Source organism: Chiloscyllium punctatum, chromosome 8 (genome assembly GCF_047496795.1).
Source record: "Chiloscyllium punctatum isolate Juve2018m chromosome 8, sChiPun1.3, whole genome shotgun sequence".
NCBI classification, from domain to species: Eukaryota; Metazoa; Chordata; class Chondrichthyes; order Orectolobiformes; family Hemiscylliidae; genus Chiloscyllium; species Chiloscyllium punctatum.
The window spans coordinates 2,921,069-2,941,575 of NC_092746.1; the positions used below are offsets into that span (position 1 = coordinate 2,921,069).

The 20,507-nt window shown below is 41.9% G+C and overlaps 1 protein-coding gene across 4 annotated transcripts in view; it reads right to left on the reverse strand.

The window, feature by feature from the left end:
* The window catches only part of creb5b (cAMP responsive element binding protein 5b), a 477,031-nt gene that overhangs the window by 341,115 nt on the left and 115,409 nt on the right, over positions 1-20,507 (reverse strand). For all 4 annotated transcript variants that reach the window (XM_072575045.1, XM_072575042.1, XM_072575044.1 and 1 more), the window contains one exon: positions 9,220-9,342. In XM_072575045.1, the coding sequence (XP_072431146.1) occupies positions 9,220-9,342 (123 nt within the window). The remainder of the gene's footprint in view (positions 1-9,219; positions 9,343-20,507) is intronic.

Sequence of the window (20,507 nt, forward strand, 5' to 3'; positions counted from 1 at the left end):
TTCAAAAACAGAAATAGCTGGAGAAACTCAGCAGGTCTGGCAGCACCTGTAGAGAGAAAGTGGAGTCAAATTTTTGAGTCCCTTAACCCTTACTTTTGACTGGTTGGTTATATTTGTCTTTTGCCATCTCTATGACACATCCCTCTGAAGGCAAGAAAAGCAGGAACTTCCAAAAGAGTATTTAACACCACTCCTCTTCACACCAATAGGCTTGTCAAGAGTTGACATATGCTTTGTCCTACAAGATTGGGCTAGATTGCAATGGAAATAAATAAAATGCAAGGATGTACTTAGGAAAATTAAAATCACTAGGGAAGGGGCATGGTGGCTCTATGGTTAGCACTGCTGCCTCACAGCACCAGCGGCTTGGGTTCATTTCCAGCCTTGGTTGACTGTTTGTACAGAGTTTGCACATTCTTCCCTGTCTGCATGGGTTTTCTCTAGGTTCTCCAGTTTCCTCCCTCAGTCCAAAGATGTGCAAGTTAGGTGGATTGGCCATGCTAAATAATCTGTAGTATCCAGGGGTGGTAAGGTGTTATGGGGATTGTGTAAGGAGTTGTGTCTGGGTGGAATGCTGTTTGGTGCAGACTCGATGGGCTGAATGGCTTCTTTCTGCACTGTGGGAATTTTATAACGCTGAGGGATGATGGGTCCTGTGGACCCCATCCAAGGATTTAAAAGAAGTGACTATTACAATTTTTTTTAAAATGCAAAGAACTGTGGATGCTGGGAATCCAAAACCAAAACAAAAATTACAAAAGTGTCAATGGACCCAAAACGTTAACTCTACTTTCATTCCACAGATGCAGCCAAACCTACTAAGCTTCTCCAGCAATTTCTGCGTTTGTTTTATAACTAGTATGACAGTTAATGCATTGGCTTACGTTTTCTAAATTCTCCTGGAGTCACAGAATGTTCCTTTAGATTATAAAATAATGAAAATAACATTCAAAAAGGGAGAGTGACAGAAATCAGAAAACCACAAGATCGTTAGTTTAGCATCTGTCTTAGGGAAGACGTTAGAGGCTATTATTAAATCAGGGAGCTAGGGTTTGTGAATTGGAAATTGTATTTAAGTATTTTGATCAAATTCCTTGAGGCGGCAAGTTCTGCTGTAAATAAAAGGAAACTGGTGGGTGTACAGTATTTAGTTTTTCAGAAAGCATTTGATAAGATACCATATAAATGGTTATTAGAGAAGATAAAAACTCAAGGTATTGGGGGTAACTTACTGTCATGGATTGGCTAGCTAATAGGTAATAGAGTAGTCATTTTCTCATTGCCTAGATAAAACAATACCTAAAGATCAGTGCTTTGATGAATGGACCAAAAATATGGTTACTATATTTGCTGATAGCACAAAGTCAGATAGAAATCTAAGTCGCGAGGACGACATAAGGATACAATAAAGAGATATAGATAGGTAAGTGTATAATGTGGAAAAGTGGTAAATAGTCAATTTTGTCAGTGGGAATAAAAAATGCATATTATCTAAATGATGAGAGATTGCCAAGAGCAGAGATTCAGAGGGATCTAAGTGCTGTAATGTGTGAATTGCACAAGATCAGTATGCAGATACAACAAACAATTAGGAAACACCAACCCAAGGAAACTTAAACACATAAATAGAAATCGGATCATAGCACCAGTTCTTCACTGGAGGCTCATGGATGATGTTACCTAGTATGGTGACAAAACGTCTGAAAATGAAGCTTCTAGCTCAGTGAACAAACTTACATCTAGGGAATGGAATGTCATCAATTGTGGTAAAGGGAATAGAATACTAAAGTCAGGAGGTTATGCTTCGGTTGTACTGTTTATTGGTGTTCTTTTAGTCTATTCCTTATTTAAGGAAGGATGTAAATGTGTTGGAAGTAGTTCAGAGAAGGTTTATTGGACTAATATCTGGAACAGATGGTTTTCTTATGAGGAAAGGTTGGACAGGGTACAATTGTATCAGTTGGAGTTTAGAAAAGGAAGGGGTGACTTAATAGAAACATATAAGACCTTAACATATAAGACCTGATTGGATCAAAAAGGATATTTCCTCCTGTGGGACAATCTAGAATCAGGGCGGTCGCTACTTAAAACCAAAGAATCATCCATTTAAGATAAGGATGGAGAGAATTTTTTTCACAGAGGGTCATGAACCTTAGAACACTCTTCTTCAAAAGGTGGTGGAAGCAAATCTTTGAATATTTTTAAAGAAAGAGGCTCATAGAGACTTGATAAGCAAAGGGATGAAGGGTTATCATGGTTGTTGGGAACGTGGCATGATCAGATCAGTCATGATCTTATTGAATATTACAGCAGGCTCCAGGGCTGAGTGGTCTACTCCTGTTCCTAATTCACACACACAAATGATTGTATTTCACAAGTTCAAAGGTGACTCATGAGATTGATTCACAATTTGCAAAGTTTATGGCATGTTAGGCATTTGTTGTGGGCTGACTGATTGCATATTATTAGCTCATGTCATGTCTTATCCATTTTGACTCTTGCACCTTTCCTCTCAAAAGTGCCATTTTTCAGTTTCAAAATGCTGGAAATCTTCCTACAGAATCTGCCTCCATCTGGTTCAGTCCAGGGTGATATTGCATTTCTTCCTGTTGGCATATCCTTGAATTTTTTTTTCTGTCTTGCTGTGGTGCATTTGCCCTGACTTACTGTGAAGAAGACAAATTGTTTTGAGAACATGGTGTCTGACATTCAACGGAATGGCTAATCCAACGTCCATACTTTAGTCACATACAGTAAGGTGGGTATTACCATCATACGGTAAACCAAGAGCTTGGTTTCAGTTTTATGTTGGAATCTTCAAACATTCACATCCTCAGGTAACCAATGGCTTCACCAGCAGGTTTTAGGAAATGGAGACAGTAAGGAACACACATGCTGGAAGCCAAAGTCAATAGATGTACAGATGGAAAAACACAGCTGGTCAAACAGCATCCGAGGAGCAGGAAAGTCAATGTTTCGGGGCAGAACCCTTCGTCAACACTGGGTAGAGGGAGGAGATCCCAGATGTAAATAGAGAGAAGGGGATGGGGCTGGTGAAGGGGAGGTGGGGTGGTGATAAGTGGATGCAGGTAGGGGACTATTGTGATTGGTCAGTGGGAAGAGTGGAGCGAATGGGCGAGTAGGAAGATAGACAGGTTAGGTCAGGTCAGGAAGGAGGAAGGGAAGGGCTGGACATGAGATAAGGCTGGGGGTAGAGGGATTTTGAAGCTGATGAAGTCAATATTGAGGTCATTGGGCTGTAAACTCCCCAAGTAAAATATCAGGAGCTGTTCCTCCATGGAGGGGGCCAAGGATGGACATGTCATTAGGGGACGGGGAATTAAAATGGATAACAACTGGAAGGTCAGGTTGGTTGATGCGTGCAGAGTGCAGATGCTCCGCGAATGTGTCCCTGTGTCCGCATTTGGTCTCCCCAATATAGAAGAGACCACATTGGGAGCAGCAGATACAATAGATCAGGTTGGATGAAATGCAGGTGAATCTCTGCTGAATCTGGAAGAATTGTTTAGAGCCTTGGTCGGAGGCAAGAGGGGAGGTGTAGGGACACATGTTGCACCTCTTGCGGTTGCAGGAAAAGTTACTGGGTGTGGTGAAGTTGGTGGGGAGTGTAGAGTTGATAAGGGAGTTGAGGAATGAATGGTCCTTCGGGAAAGTGGACATGGGTTGGGAAATAAATATCTTTGGTGGTGGAATCTGATTGTAGCTGGCAGAAATGTCGGAGGATGATGCATTGCATGGAAAGGTTGATGGGGTGGGTCATGAGGACTAAGGGGACTCTCTCATTACTGTTGTTGGGGAGAAGGGGGTTTGAGGGTAGAAGTGTGGGAAATGGAGATGTGGTTGAAGGCATCTGTAATTACTGAGGAGAGGAAACTATGGTCCTTAAAGTAGGAGGACTCTGGGATTTCCTGGAGTAGAATTCCTCATCCTGGGAGCAAATGTGGCAGAGGTGGAGAAATTGAGAGTATGGGATAGCATTTTTGCAGGAGGGTAGGTGAGGTAGTTGCAGGAGTCAGTGGGTTTGAAATGGATGTCAGTGGTGAGTCAGTTTCCGGAGATGGGGAGGGACAGGTCCACGAAGGAGTGGGAGATGTCAGACACGGTCCAGGTGAATTTGACGGTGGGGTGTTGGCAAAGTTGATGAACTGCTCAACCTCCTTGATGATGCAATCATCAATATAGCCTAGAAAGAGGTGAGGGATGGTGCCAGTGTAGTTGCAGAAGTGGTCTTAGGCAATGCTGGGTTTCTTTGACAATGGCAATGTTCTGTTAAAGATATTTGAAGTATTCCAAATGTTCCATGTATTCCATCTGGAATTCTAACTAATTAGGCTGAGGCATGTGTATTTGCAGTTTGCTGATGGAGGACTATGGTTTTCTCAATGTTGTGTGCAAGTCCCTTCTTCTTATGTACCTCAGTAAATACATGAATAACTATCTAACAATCCATTTCTAACACAACAATTATAGCAACAGCATCATGTTAGAGTTCAAGGGTTTGGTCTTAGTTTTTGATTGGAGTCGTCTGAGGTTAAACGGTTTGCTGTCCATTCAATAAATAAAATGCATTCCAGCAGAAAGCTTGTCTGTATTCAAATTGAGAGTGACAGCTACAAAGATCAAATAAAAATGTAAGGCAATGATATAACTTTGTTTGACTCCTGTCCTAATCTCAAAGGGGTCTATGAAGGATCCATTGTTAAAGATAATTATTTAAAATATTATTCAAGATAACTTATTGCATATCACCATGAAGTAGGCAAAGGATTGTGACAAATTTTGGGGAACATCCATACTTCAACAAAATTTTCAAACTGCAACGTGACCTACAGGATTAAAAGACTTTGTCGAGTCAAAGCAACAAAGTAACATTTTTCTTATACTTGGCAAGCTTTGGAAATAATGCCCTTGTCAGCCTAATCCCACTTTGAAAATTGGAGGGTAATTCTTCAGAAATGTGTTGAGTTGATTCAGAAGGATTCTTATAATTATTGTTCTTGCACTGGAAAGCAGGGAAACATCTCTGTAATCCTGACAGTTGGATTTGTTCCCTGTGATGAAGACACTCACATCCTTGGGACCAGTTGGAATTTCCTCTTCAATTTAGAACAGTAGGATGAGTTCTTGAAGCACCTCATGACACTTAATCTCAAACTGGTAAGGAGCCTGTGTGTTACAGTGATGTTAGTCACTCTTCCTAGTGCTTAAAGATTTCACTAAACATTCCATTAACTCCTACTCTTTTGTTACTCTTCAGCTCATGATAATTTTCATCACCTCCTTAGATGTTGGCCAAGGTCTGAGCTTGTCTCTAAATGGGTGTTGTGAGATGGAGTTGAGCTTCCTCCAAAGGATTTTGACAACTTCCCTTCTCTTATCCTTAGGCATCAATTAAGCTGGTCCTCAAGTACTTGGATTTCATTTATGATATTAAAATGTTGAATGTCCTTTGGTGTGTTTTCCACGCTCTTGGTATTTATGCCTTGGTGCTCCTTTGTACCTCGCCTTTGTTTGTTGGTAAGCCAGTTTGTTTTCTTTTGAGTTTTTGCCATTCCACAAAGCCAAGAAATAAAGTCTTGTACTTATAATCAAAGCAGTTCATTGGTACTCTAATCACTTTCATCAAGCCAGTCATGATGTTTCCTGACAAAAAAAAATCAAGTGTCTCTTTGTGGGCATTAAAGATTTTGGAATTAAAGACATCCCAAGCTATGTGCACTCTTCTGTTCTTGACTGGTGTTTGAAAGCTTTGCTCCAAGATATTTCTGTTACTGGTCTCTTGTGAGTAGTTTCTTCAAGAGATTTGATATTGAATTTTCATAGATCTGTGTTGTCTCTATTGTCTGGGAGACAGCTTGATGGAAGTGATTGAATTAATAAATCAAGTTTACGAACTGGCGTGAGCTCCTGTCATTGCTCTGGTAGTGCATGTGTCTTTGTGATTATGGGCTCTGATGATGATGTAATCAATCAGCTCTTAGTATTTGGACCATAGGTGTTGCCATAACATTTTGTACTGCTTTTCTGACAAAACTCTGAAAGGTCTTGATGACAATGAGCTGATGTTCTGTACATCTGATAAGCAGAAGAATACACTGGCATTTCTTTTCTTGCTTATGGTTCTATTCCAGAGATTGGAATCTCTTCCTGCTGTAGCATTGACATCTTCAATAAGAATAAACCTCACCTTCCCTCAGAGGCTCAAAGATCCAACTTTGGCAAAGAACCTTCCATGGTTTGGTCACTGGTGGCTAGGATTGGGGTACGTGTACCCAACACATACTTGTTTTAGGTCAGTTTGAGAAGAGTCATGAGGTGCTCATTGTTTCCAAGAGATAATTCATGAAGCTGTTTGACAAGTTCATTCTTAATGGCAGATCCAATTCTATGAGCTCTGAGTTCTTCTGATTTTTCTTCCCAGAAGGAAGAACACCAACCGAGGTGTTCCTTGAGTTGCTCTTCTTCACTAGCTGAAAGTGAGGACGGCAGATGCTAGACATTAGAGTTGAGAGTGTGGTGCTGGAAAAGCACAGGATCTTCTCCACTGCCAGTGCAATGATATTGGAGTCACATTGCCAGATTTCCTTGGCAACAAGTGCAGTGTGATGTTCTGTGTGTCCATTTGCAAATGTGTCCATGAGTGTCCTAATGGTCTAGGTCCAAAACATCGCTACTTGTTCCAATTGGACATTTCCACCACAGGTGCAGGAGGTAATTAGGAAGGCAAATGGAATATTGGCCCTTATTGCAAGGGGCTTGGAGTATAAGTGTAGGGAAGTCTGACTGCTACTGTACAAGATGCTGGTAAGACTACTTCTAGAGGACTTTGAACAGCTTTGGTCCCCTTACTTGGGGAAAGATATCATTCCATTGGAAGCAGTTCAGAGAAAGTTCACTGGGATAATCCCTGTTATGGAGCAATTGAGTTATGGGCAAAGGCTAAAACACTACTAACTAGAGTTTAGAAGAAACAGAGGTGATCTTGTTGGGACATACAGGATTCTTAAAGGGCTTGACAGAATAATGCTGAAGGAACTTTTCCCTCATGAGAGTTTATGACCAGAGGGCATAGTCTCAGAATAAAGGGGTGCTAATTTATGACTGAGATAAGGAGGAAATTGTTGTCTCAGAGTGGAGCTTGGAACTCTTTGCCACAGAGACCTGTGAGGGCAGAATCCTTGTATATCTTTCAGGCTGAGATAGGTTCTTAATAAGTAGGGGAATCAAGGCTTATTGAGAAATTCAGAAAAATGGACATGAAGAATGTTGGATCAGCCGTGATCCTATTGAATGGTGGAGCATGCTCAAGGGGCCAAATAGTCTACTCCTGTTCCTATTTGTTATGATCTTAAAGTGATCCCTCTGGACATGACTATCCAGTCGATAGTGGTGAAACATTATGTTTGGGGCACCCTTCCCAAAATCGAGATGTGGAGGAGCCGATGTTGGACTCGGGTGGACGAAGTTAAAAATTACTCAACACCGGGTTATAGTCCAACAGGTTTATTTGGAAGCACGAGCTTTCGGAGCACTACTCCTTCAGGTACCTGATAAAGGAGCAGTGCTCTGAAAACTAGTGCTTCCAAATAAACTTGTTGGCCTATAACCTCCTCTTGTGATTTTTAAAATCAAGATGAGCAGAGGTAATCCAAAGAGAGCTACTTAGCCACAGTTACACCTACTGAAAGGCACCACTGTTCTGTCTAAGTATCAGCCCACCATTTTAAAACTGCTGCTTCTGTAGCACAGCATTAATAGGAGCTTTCAGGCAACGTAATCTTTCTTCCATCTCCACTTGCCAGTCACCAGTGACTCAGAGGATTAGTTTGGAAAGAAAGATGCCTGTGGTTGACATCTTTTAGCATTGAGAAACCATTGCACACCAGCTTCTGCATGTATCTTGACAGAACAAATCCTTGATTGATGGAAAGGAAACTAGCAATTGGGGTGTTTGGTTCTGTTGCAGCCTTCATCTGACAGAACAGCCATTAAGATTCTCCAAAAGGCACATCTTCCAGCTGTTCTGTCATTGAGGCTGCTTTACCACCTGTTGAGTAGTTCAAGGGTTCTTAACAGGCCTTCATGGTAATCAAAGTAGTCCAGGACCTAAGGAATTCCACATACTTCACAATATCTTGATCAACCTTTTCTTGAACATTGTGGAGAGACAATGGCTTTAATCGTATCATCATTAGACTATTAATCCAGAAACTCAGCTAATGAATCTGGGTTCAAATCGCAGCATGGCAGATAGTGGAATTTGAATTCAATAAAGAAGCTGGAATTAATGATGACCATAGAGCCATTGGTGACTGTCAGGAAAAAAAACCCATCTGGTTCACTAACATCCTTTAGGGAAGGAGACTGCCATCCTCATCTGGTTTCGCCTACATGTGACTTCACAATCACAGTAATGCAATTGACTCTTTACTTATGTCTAGGCAATTAGAGATGGGCAATAAATGCTGACCTAGCCAGAGATGCTCACATCCCTTGAGTGAATAATAAGAAACACTGCCGAGGGGGTTCTGTGGTGAGGGTGGAAAAGTTGACTTTGAATCCCTGTTGTACACTACACTCAGTGTTATAATTTATCACTGCCATTGACCTAACGCAAAGATATAAAAAGATAACTGAAATTAAGGAATAAAGCAGAGGTGAAAGTAAACAGGAGGGAATAAGATAGAAGCTTTAGAAATTTGTGACAAATAAAAAGATGAGAAAAAAGCTCAAGCGCACTAGTGAATCCATGATCCTCTCCTCCACCTTCGTTTCCTCTCCTCTCCCCCCTTTCCCCTCAATTTTTGACCTCACAAAAGTATCTCTTTCAATCTTCATTTCTGAAAACTGGTGTAACATGTACCAGGCACACCATAGCTTGCTTTTGTCATAGCAGACATTGAACGACCTGCACTGGATTTCTAGCATTTTATGCTCACCTTGATCATTTTAAAGTAAAGGTGAGTTTTAATTATTTGTTGGCTAACTAAAAGCTTTATTCAAGTTCCTATTTTAGCTCATTTTACATTTCTAAAATAACTGAAACAGATCCTTTGAAGTGACGTACAGAGGAGAATAATACGATACACCTGAATCAGTACAGCAGTAACCTTCAGGATATTTAATGCTCAGTTCAGCATTAACTTAAAACTTGCTGTTTGATACTTCAATAGATAACCTGATCCACAACATGTTTACCTTTTCAGATCGGGTTGCAGACACTGTCCGGGATAAAGTTGATGCTTGCGTTGAACTGTCAGTAATTGATGTCTCTTTGCCCTGTATCTCACTGAGATTGGAAATGCTCAAACCCACTGATGCCTAGAAAAGGCAAAAATAGTTAAGAAATTATAAATTAATAAAAATGTAGTTTTAATGACTCCACCTGATTTTGAAACTTGAGAATTTTACAGATGTTCTAATAAGTTTAAAATTTAAAAAATCCTAGAGATATAAGAGATCTAAACAACAAACAAAGTAATTCACTTTCTCATGGATATAATATTTGAGTCAATCAGGTGCAGGGACAGGATTGTGCTTTTTGAGTCTGGAAGCTAATATTCATTGTCAAATGGAGGTGACAGCCGTGCACTCTCTGGGGATTATTCACTCTGCTGGGGCTTTCTCTGAACAGCCTATTATTGGCTAGAGGATGGGTTTTCTACCTCAAAGATGGAGGATAGGCTCTTGAGGCTGCAGGATCAGTAGGAGGCTTTCCACCCCAGAAGAAACAGCAGATTGCCTTTTCAGGTGAGAATGTGAAGTTGCCCATTCTCCAATTTACAAAATAAGAATAGATTCTACAGTCTGACCAATGTGTGAATCCCGCCACAAACCAGCCAGCTTCTCCAGCTGAAGCCAGGCAAACAGGTCAGGCCTAGTGCTGGAAGGCACCCTCCAGGCAATTTGCCCACACCAGACACCTCCAAGTGGCCCAAGGGAAAAGTAAGGTGCCAATTCACATACCCACCAGTCACAAGCATTGTGATATATGAAAGCCTCCATAATCATCAGGGACAAAACATCCTGCCCCTCAATTTTGGGCAGGCCGAGGCTTCGCTTCCACAAGGCCAGTGCCAGCCCTGACAGAAAAATGTTGCAGTCGTTTTGACGCTTAGTTCTCATTTACATAAAACTGATGAGCAGCCCATCCCATATGGCACTCTGGTACAATTTGAGAGAATTAAGCTGGTGCAATATTGAGTACTCAGAGGCTATGAGGCTCTGGCAGTAAAGAATATAGAATGGATGTGCTGGCATGGGAGGGGGAACTGGGGAAGGGAAGAAACAATGCTGCGTGAGAACTTTTACCATTATTGTGTAGTAAGAGGTATATCTCATAATGAGAACAAGTATGTTAGTGACATAATGATAAAACACTGAAATCAACAGTGACATGTTATCAAGACTGCAAAGACAGAATGGAATAAACTACTGTATTACTGAGATTAGTAGAGCAAATACAGCTTGCTGAAACATCTGAGGGTCAGACAATAGTCACTTGCTAGGCAAAGACCTTGATGCTGCCCACTATGAATAGAGACAGTAGGAAGTAGAAAGTAGTTTTGCAGCAGTGCAGGACCTAGGAATCATAGAATCCCAACATTGGGCCCATCAAGTCCACACCGACCCTCTGAAGAGCATCCCACCCAGACTAACCATTACCACCCCCCCCCCCCCCCCCCCCCCACCCCCCCCCCCCACCCAATCTAGCCCTGTAACCCTGTTTTTCCCATGGCTAATACACATACCTTGCACATCACTGGACATTATGGGCAATTTAGCGTGGCCAATCCACCTAACCGGCACATCTTTAGACTGGTGGAGGAAACCATGCAGACACGGGGAAAACATATAAACTCCACACAGACAGTTGCCCGAGGATGGAACCAATCTTGGGTACCTAGTCCTGTGAGGTAGCAATGCTAACCACTGAGCCATCATGCTGCCCTTACCCAAGTCCCAAACCTCATAGGAGCTTAACCTATAACAATCTGGATAAAGGAACTGAAGGCACTGATACTAAGTTTGCAGGTGACACAAAAACAGCTAAGAGGAACAGATACTGTTGAGGAAGTGGGGAGGCTGCAGAAGGACTGGATAGGCTAGAAGAGTGGGCAAAGAAGTGGCAGATCGAATACAATGTGAGAAGGTGTGAGATTATGTACTTTGAGAGGAAGAACAGAGGTGTACATTTTCTAAATGGGGAAAGAATTCAGAAATCTGAAGAATAAATAGACTGCGGTGTCCTAGATCAGAATTCTCATAAGGTTAACATGCAGGTTCAGTTGGCAGTTAAGAAGGCAAATGCAGAGGAGATCTAAGATGGCGGTGACCCAGCAAGTCTGAGTCTATTGTGCTCTGCCTAAGACTCAGGCAAAGTGAGGCACCCGCCTTACCACACCTCTTAAATCATTTAAAATAGTTTTTGCCCAGCTGAGATAGTCATTTTACATCAAACTTGGACAGTTTGGTCTTGTTAATAAAATGACTAAGGGCAAAAATTCCCGCAGTTCGTAACAGACAGGGATCCCTCTCCCACCCCTTTCCGCAGTAGCAGAGGAGTCTGCGGCTGCTTCGGGGGACTTACCTGCCGAAGCACGACCGAGAAATCAAGATGTTTGAACAGCGTGTCGGAGGGGCGAAGCTAAAGGCCACGACCTCAGAGACTGCTGTTGAGTCAGCCATGGACCGGGTCCGAGCTCTCGAGCAGCGAGTCTGGACCTTGCAGGAGCACATCGACGACCTCGATAATCGGGGTCGTCGAAAAAATATTCGGTTGCTGGACCTTCCTGAATGGGAAGAGGAAGGCCAGCTTGTAGACTTTCTGGAGCAATGGTTCCCTCAGATATTAAAGTTGGAGTCGGGACCAGACCAGGTGCGGGTGCAGTGTGCCCAACGGATTGCTGTACGCAGGTCTGGGTCAGACCAGCGCCCCCACCCAGTTCTGTTCCGGCTCCAATGTTATAGAGAGAAGTAGATGCTCCTGGAAGCCTCCAGAGGCCTGGGGCATGATTCCCAGGCCATGATGCACAAGGGTGCCAGGATAATGTTATTCCAGGATTTTTCTCCAGCTGAGGTCTGCAAGAGGAGGGCATTCGATGAGGCGAAGAAGCGTCTAAGAGACCTAAATATCCAATACTCCTTGTGGTACCCGGCAATGCTGCACTTTAGCCACGAAGGATCCGTATATAACTTTGGATCACCGGAAAATGCTACAGAATTCTTAGACTCTCTTAAATGGTGACTATGGAACTTAAACCATATGGATAACTTTTTTTTGTCCCCCACCCCGGTTTACCCCTTTTTTCTCCTTCTTCATCTTTCTTTTCCCATTATCTTTCCTAGGGGTCTTATTTGTTACTCTCTATTTGTTTTGTTTTCCGGCCGTGCGGCTTATTCGATTTGTATGAGAAGGGGGTTTTGTTCTACCTATTTTTTTAGAAAGGGGTTTTCTTCTCCTGACATTTTACTTAGTTATCTGATACTTGCTAGAATTGTAACTCTGTAGTTTTATATATTTATATTTTGTATTATGCTTGCTAAATGCACCTATGTGTTGGTGTCGGGTTGGGGGGGGTCACTCACTTTTAACTTTGGTTTCATAGAACACTCGAATTTGTCTATCCCATTCTATAATGCCTGGGCTGAGGGTAGGGCACTAGTTAGGAGAGGTTATAGTGGGGCTATTGATAGGTAGTTATGCCCCCTGGGAGCAAGGGGGAAAGTCTCCTTTTAAATGTGTTTTACATTTTTTTTTTGTTTTTACTGAGGAATAGTTTTTAATGTGTTGGTATAAATGTCTTAAAGAATTTTTGCTTTTGTGAATTTTCTATGATCTTTATTCAAGGTGTTTTGAGTGGGGTTCTTCCTCCTGAGGGATCTCAGGCTGGCCTGGACCATCATGGCTAGCTATTTGCTTAGGTGGTGCACTTGGAATGTCAAGGGGAGTAATTCACAAATCAAAAGGAAGAAGATATTGTCAAATCTCAAAAAAAGAAAGGGTTGACATAGCTCTTTTACAGGAGACACATTTACTTTACAAAGAGCACTTAAAGTTGTAACAGGGTGGGTTCAATCAGGCTTCTTTCTCATCTTTCAGTTCCAAAAGTAGGGGAGTAGTCATTCTCATTCGGAAGAATCTTTCTTTCCAAATCTTAAGCCAGATAAAAGCTGAGTCTGGGCGGTATATACTGATCAAAGCCCTAACATATGGAGAGGAGTACGGGATTTTGAATATTTATCGCCCCCCGGCGCACCCCTTCAAATTTGTAATGGAAGCATTCTCTAAGTTGATGGCTTTTGGGGCCCCGCCATACAATTATAGGAGGAGATTTTAATTGTATTATGGACTCAGAAACAGATAGGATACCTAAGCGTACTATGGGTATAGCTCAATTGGTGGATCTTAGTAAGGAGCTAGGGCTAGTAGATGTGTGGAGGTGCCTTCACCCCCAGGGCAGAGACTTTACTTTCTACTCTAACCCACACAAGTGTCGTACTAGAATTGATATATTCTTTGCTCCCTCGAACCTTGTGAATTCCATATTATCCTGTAAAATACGTAATATAGCAATCTCTGATCATGCCGCAGTATATATGGAAGTAAAGACTAGGGACGATGGGACAGACCCCTTGGTGTATGGATTCCTTTTTAATGAAGACTAGCAAATTTATAAAATATTTTTCTCAGGAATTCAAAACCTGTGTGGAAACTAATTCAGGTGCGGCCAATAACACGTCAATAATGTGGCAGACCATTAAGGCTGGTGCGTGAGGTTTGGTCATCTCATATTGTGTGACCCAGAAAAGACAAAAGGGAGAACAACTGCGCCTGCTCGAGGGTCGCTGGAAAGCAGCTGAGGTAGTGTATATTGATAGGCCCTCTATTACTAAGCTACAAAGGATCACAGCCCTTAGGACAGCCTTGAATACCGCACTTATCCAAACAGCAAAGAGGGAAATATTATTTGCAAAGCAAAGATTATATGAACATGGCGACAAGCCAGGCAGATACCTAGTGTATCTTGCTAGGGAGAAAAAGGCCCCTCAAATTATTATGTCCATTAGAGAAAGTGCTAGTACTTTGACTTGTGATTGTAAAAGAATCAATACAGCCTTTAGAAAGTTCTATTTTGAACAGTATAAATCGCAGGACTGTGAGGATAGAACTGAGAAAATGGAGTCCTTCTTTAAAAACTTGGCCTTTCCAGACTTAACCTCGGAGCAGGTGTAGATCCTGAATGCTCCCCTGACAACCCAGGAAGTACTCGATGCAATTAGACAGCTTCAGAGTGGCAAAGTGCCTGGACTAGATGGATTCCAGTTGAAGTTTTATAAAGAATTTATAGGGGAACTGGCTGGTCCACTTGTAGACATGTATAATTACTCACATAATCAGGGCTGCCTCCCACTTTCGTTGAGGGAAGCAAATATTTCTCTCATTCTTAAAAATGGAAAGACCCCAGAAGATTGTTCATCATATAGACCAATATCCTTGCTAAATGTGGATTTTAAAATCCTTTCTAAAACATTAGCATTAAGACTGGAGAGGGTCTTACCATACATCATAAAAGAGGACCAGACGGGATTTATCAAGGGCCATAGATAAACTAACAATATTAGAAGCGTCTTAAATATGATACAAGCCTGTCAACAAGGAAGAATACTGGGGCTAGTTGTCTCCTTGGATGCAGAGAAGGCATTCGATCGGGTAGAATGGTCCTATCTTTTTTATACACTGGAAAGTTCGGTGTCGGAGAGGTAATTTCTAAATGGGTTTCAATACTATACAATGACCCCAAAGCAGCTGTGATCACCAATGGTTTAGGCTTGGATAGCTTCAGTGTTGGTTGGGGCTGTCGTCAGGGATGTCCTCTCTCACTGTTCACGCTAGTAATCGATCCACTAGCAGAAGCTACATGTACTGACACTAACACAGCGGCTCCGAGGGTTGGTTCGGGTAGCATAAAATCACTCTCTATGCAGATGATGTCCTCCTTTTCTTAAGTAATCCTTGGATATCTGTGCCCCGCCTAATTCAAGTTATCAATCTATTTAGTATGTTCTCAGGCTATAAAATCAATTTTATGAAACCGGAGGCCATGCCATTGGGTGGTCTCTCTAGTTTATCCAATTTATCAGACGGATTTTGCTTTCCCTTTCGGTGGTCACTGGAGGGTTTTCTATACTTAGGTTTTTTTATCACCCCAGTATTTGGTCAGCTGTATAAAGCCAATTTTGTGCACCTACTAGAGAAAATAAGGCAGGACCTACAACACTGGGGAGATCTCCCAATATCCTGGTTAGGCAGAGTAGCTCTAGTTAAAATGAATATTCTGCCTCGTCTCCTATATCCTATGAGAATGGTCCCTCTAACGTTGCCGAGACTGGCAATGCGTAAGCTACACGGCTGGCTTGGTTCCTTTATTTAGAATCACGGACGGCCCCTTATCAAATTAGAAAAGCTGCAGCTTCCACAGGCGAAGGGAGGACTGGATTTTCCAGACTTTAGGAGATATCAGTTGAGCTCTTTTTTATCTTATGTAGTTGATTGGGTCTCTTGTGACCCACAATCAATTTGGTTAGACATTGAGACCTCCCAAGCAAAATGTCCCCTCATCAATCTTTTATTTTTAGATAAGATGAGAGCTATTATGGACTGTTGCAAACACCCTATTGTATTAAATACAATTAAAGCCTGGAGGATAATGCAGCAAGATGAGGGTAACCTACAGAAAACCTCTCCTTATACTCCTATAGTGGGAGCATCAGGTTTTCAGCCAGGGCTGACAGATGCTACATTTAAAACCTGGAGGTCCAGAGGTATCTCTTGCTTGGGGGACCTGTTTGATGGAGAAGTTATGATGTCTTTTGAGCAGTTGCACCAGAAGTTTGGACTGCCTAATGGAGACCTTTTTCGGTATCTCCAAATACGAGATTATAATCACATTATTAGACAGTCCCTACAAATTGGATAGGGAAAGAAGAGTGCTATGGCCAATCGGTCCACCCTCGGTCAGTACTCTTTATCACTCATTATATAATGGGGTATCGAAAGACATGGAACGATTGTTTAAAACTTGGAACCAAGAATTGGGGTTAGAAATCTCTTTAGAAATATGGAAGGACATCAGGGAAAATGCCAGAAAGATCTCTTTTTGCAGTAGAACTCAAGCTATTTAATTAAAGATACTCCATAGGGCTCATATAGTACCTGAACATCTCGCAAAATTTAAGGTAGGACCATCCCCAATGTGTCCTAAATGCAAAGTTGAAGCGGGCACGCTCACGCACTGTTTATGGACACGTTACAAGATCTGTCGGTACTGGGACAGAGTAGCACATGCCCTGACAGAGATCTTAGGTATGGAGATTAGATTGGATTAGTATCTCTTCTCCTGGGCTTTTCAGACTTGCCCTCCCTGGACATGCACGGGAGGAAACTATTTTCCATTCTCTCCTTTTGTGCATGGAAAAATATCCCAGTGAATTGGGCAGCTGAGGGTCCTCCAGGACTTTCGAATTGGCACAGATTAATCATGGAATATATTCCCCTTGACTTCCTCATAAATATGGTGCACCAAAAAACTGAATTATTCTATAAAATATGGCAGCCCTTTCTGAACTATATCGACACAGATATTTCGGCCATACTGTCCAGGGCTTTTGTCGGGCTGTGGTAGTGGTTCTGGCTGATCCGGGGGGGGGGGGCCGGGAGGTGGAATCCCGTATAAATACAGGTTTTATTATGACTTGATGTAAATCCATTTTGAGCATGGACTTAGTTATTTAATTATTCAGTTATTTTTTGCTCGTAATGTATGATATTCTATTTTATGTTTTGGTTGTTTGTAGAATAGATTAGTAGTTAGTTGGGTTTTTCCCTTTTTTTGTGTTTTGGTTATTATTTATTTCTTTTTTTTCTTATCTATTTAATTTTATATTGGTTTTTATACTTGCTTGTATTACTTCATAATTTTGTAAAAAATGTTTAAAAATTTCCTTTTCTTTCAATAAAAATACCTATAAAAAAGAGAAGGCAAATGCAATGCTAGTATTAATGTTGACAGCACTAGAATAAGGGTGTATTTCTGAAGCTGTACAAGGTTAGATTAGATTTCCTACAGTATGGAAACAGGACCTTCGGCCCAACAAGTCCACACCGACCCTCCGAAGAGTAACCCACCCGGATCCATTTCCCTACCCTATAATAACCCTTGACTAATGCACCTAATACTTTGGGAAATTTAGCAGGGCCAATTCACCTGACCGGCACATCTTTGGATAAGATTCTAGTCAGACCGCATTGAGAATTTTGTGAGCAGTTTTGGATCCCCTATTTAAAAAAGGGTGAGTTGGCACTGGAGGGGTCCAAGGTGGTTTCTAAGAATAATTCCAAGAATGAAACGCTTGTATACAGGAAGTAGTTGAGGCCACTGAATCTGCACTTGATGAAGTGTAAAAGGATGAGGAGGGATCTCTTTGAAACTTACAGAATACTGACGGTCTTCAATACAGTGGGTATGAAGATGATGTTCCCACTAGTAGAAGAGACTTGGACCCACAGGCCCAGGCTAAGAGAGAAGGCAAGACCCTTCACAACTGAGTTAAGAACAAAAATCTTCAGCCAGAGAGTGGTGAATCTTTGGAATTCAGTGCCATAGAAAACCGCGAAGGCCAGGTTATTGAGTGTTTTTAAGCCAGAGATAGATAGGTTCTTGATTAGTGAGGGGAATCAAAGGGTATGGGGAGAAGGTAGGAGAATGGGGTTGAGAAATATATCAGCCATGATTGAATGGCAGGACAGACTCTATGTGCTGAGTGGCCTAATCCTGCTCATATCTCTTATGGAGTTATCATCTTAATATGGATTGATCAACTAAGGGTTGTGTAAGTGAAGACAAATCAAACCAGTGCCCAGGACAATAGAAATCCATATTATTTCGATAGGACATTCTATAATGCTGCTCGCCCTACAAAAATTGTTTGCAAGTTACCATTGAAGCCTTTTTAGTTGCATCCACACTGAACTTACTTGGAGAGTGCACTCCAACAGTTTCTGTTCTAAATTGCCAAGCATCAAACTAACTGAACCGAATAAGCAGCACATTATCTGGCACAGATAAGTACTTAGTCACGCAGTGGCAGGGCCCTAAAAAAGTGGCACGGGCCAGAGAGTCAGAAATACTGGAGTGTTATTGCCAAGCTATCACATTTGGCCTTATCATATTTGCATGAGTCTTTGCGCTAGCATAGAGTCCTTAGAGAATTTATGATGCAATTGTGGAGAAGATAGCAATGGCTCCCAATAAGCCTGCCTTTCTTTTATCAAGAAAGGACAACATTTGGAGGATAACGAATTTTTACAATGCAACATCGTCATAACAGCAGATTGCCTTTTCAGGTGAGAATGTGGAGCTGCCCACTCTCCAATTTATAAAATAAAAATAGACTCCTCAGCCAGGCCACCATTGTTCAGTGTGAATCCCTCCACATGACAGTCTGCATTTCCAGCTGAAGCCAGGCAATCAGGGAAGGCCTGCTGCTGGAATCCTCCTCCAGGTGGTCTTCCCACTGCAGACATCTCCAAGGATCTAAAAACTGACTAGGCAAGTGGTCCAAGTGGGAAGGGAGGCATCAAATTAGCACACCAACCAGCAGCAAGCATTGTATGCAAGTCTCCATGATCATTGGGGACTAAACATCCTACCACCACCACCACCACCTCCACCCCCCCACCCCCAATCTGGCCATTTGCCTCTGGTGATCATAGACCTTGGATGTTAATAAGGATAATTTATTGAGGCTGGGGTGTCAAAGGATAGGAACCCGCAAGGCTGCATGGATGTCATCAATGACATTTTGACTTTCAAACAACCATACAATCTACGTGAATCCTGTAGCATTACCCTGCTTCTTATAGATGTCCAAAGTAAAAGGGTTTTCTGCAATAAATACATCAATTACCTGCTTAATGGGAGGACAGATTGCAAATTCATGCAGCAACCTGGAAGGAGCTGGAGGAAAAGACATTCAGGGTAGCAGTGACCTGGACAGCAACAGATTCTACTCACCTAAAAGAAGTATTCATTTCAGATCTTGTTTCATAAGATGATAAAATTAAAAGCTTTCCTTTCAAAAGAGATGTGTAACCTATTTAAGCACTGCTCTCCTGAGAACTAGATATATTATTCTGGGTCTATAATCTCCATTGCAAAAACATGTTGGGCAGAATGTTCCCATTTCTAAGCCAAATCCTGAAGAGAGAGGGTTTAGAAGAGGGATAGTGAATGAAGACAAGAAAGCCAGACAAATCTTCCACAGTCAGGTGACTAATTGGTCTTCTGCTGGTATTAGGACCCAGATGAGAAAATTCCATCCGTTGACCAATCAAGAGCTGGGAACTCCAGCAATCAGCAGTGGAGGGAACAGTGATCTGACCTGATTACACAGTAATGACTAATTAACTTGTTAAAGATGCAAAAGGAATCCTGTTATATGTTGGGTGCAGAAACCAGCATGAAGTCATGAGGTCAAAGGTTCAGGTGCCATCTGGACCTGTCTGCAGAGACTATAAGCCAGCAGAATCAGTTTTGCAGAGGCAGTAAGGAATCCTTGTGCTGAATGGAGTTCAAACCTTAATTTGCTCTTCTTCTACAGAACCTTGAGTCTCATTGAGCAGGCTACGTATCCAGATCTTTATATATTTTTCTGATCATAGAGCAGGGAGCAGGTAGTTGGCAAACAGCTCTGACCAGCCAAAGGGCAATTACATCGACTTGCAGTGCATCCCTGCAGATTCTCCTCAGATTTTCCAGGAAGGGCAGGAGGATCTCCAGAAACCATCAATGGGGAAGATCACCTCAGGACTAAGGAATCCTGAACAGAGATTTCTAGCAATTACAAACACATGAGAAAGAGCATGAGGCTACATGAGGATGGCATAGGGAATCACACTTTATATGATCGCGTGTGTGAATAAAGAGTGTTGTTTCCTTTATTCTCACATCTTGTATGGTGTTAATGTCTCCCAGTTAACTGTGTGAATTCCCACAAAATAATTTGTAAGAGAGTATGAGTTAAGGTGGAACATTATCATTTCCACAGTGGGGCTGCAAATATGGAGCAGCTTATCAAAGGGCATTGATAAATAATTATTCTGAGAGTCCCTGAAATTTGAGTGTAGAAGATGAATTGGCCAAGCTAAATTGCCTATAGTGTTCAGGTGTATAGATTAGGTGCATTAGTCTGGGGTAAATGTAGGATACTTGGGGAGGGATATGGGTCTGGGTGGGTTATTCTTCGGAGGGTTGGTGTGGACTTTTTGGGCTCAAGGGCCTGTTTCCACACTGTAGGGATTCTAAATTCTAAAGTCTAAAATCTTTTCAAACCTTGGTTGGATTACATTCGAGAGTAATGCATGTAGTTCTGGTCACCACTTTTTAAAGTAGATGTAGAGGCATTGGAGGAAGTTCATAAAGGAT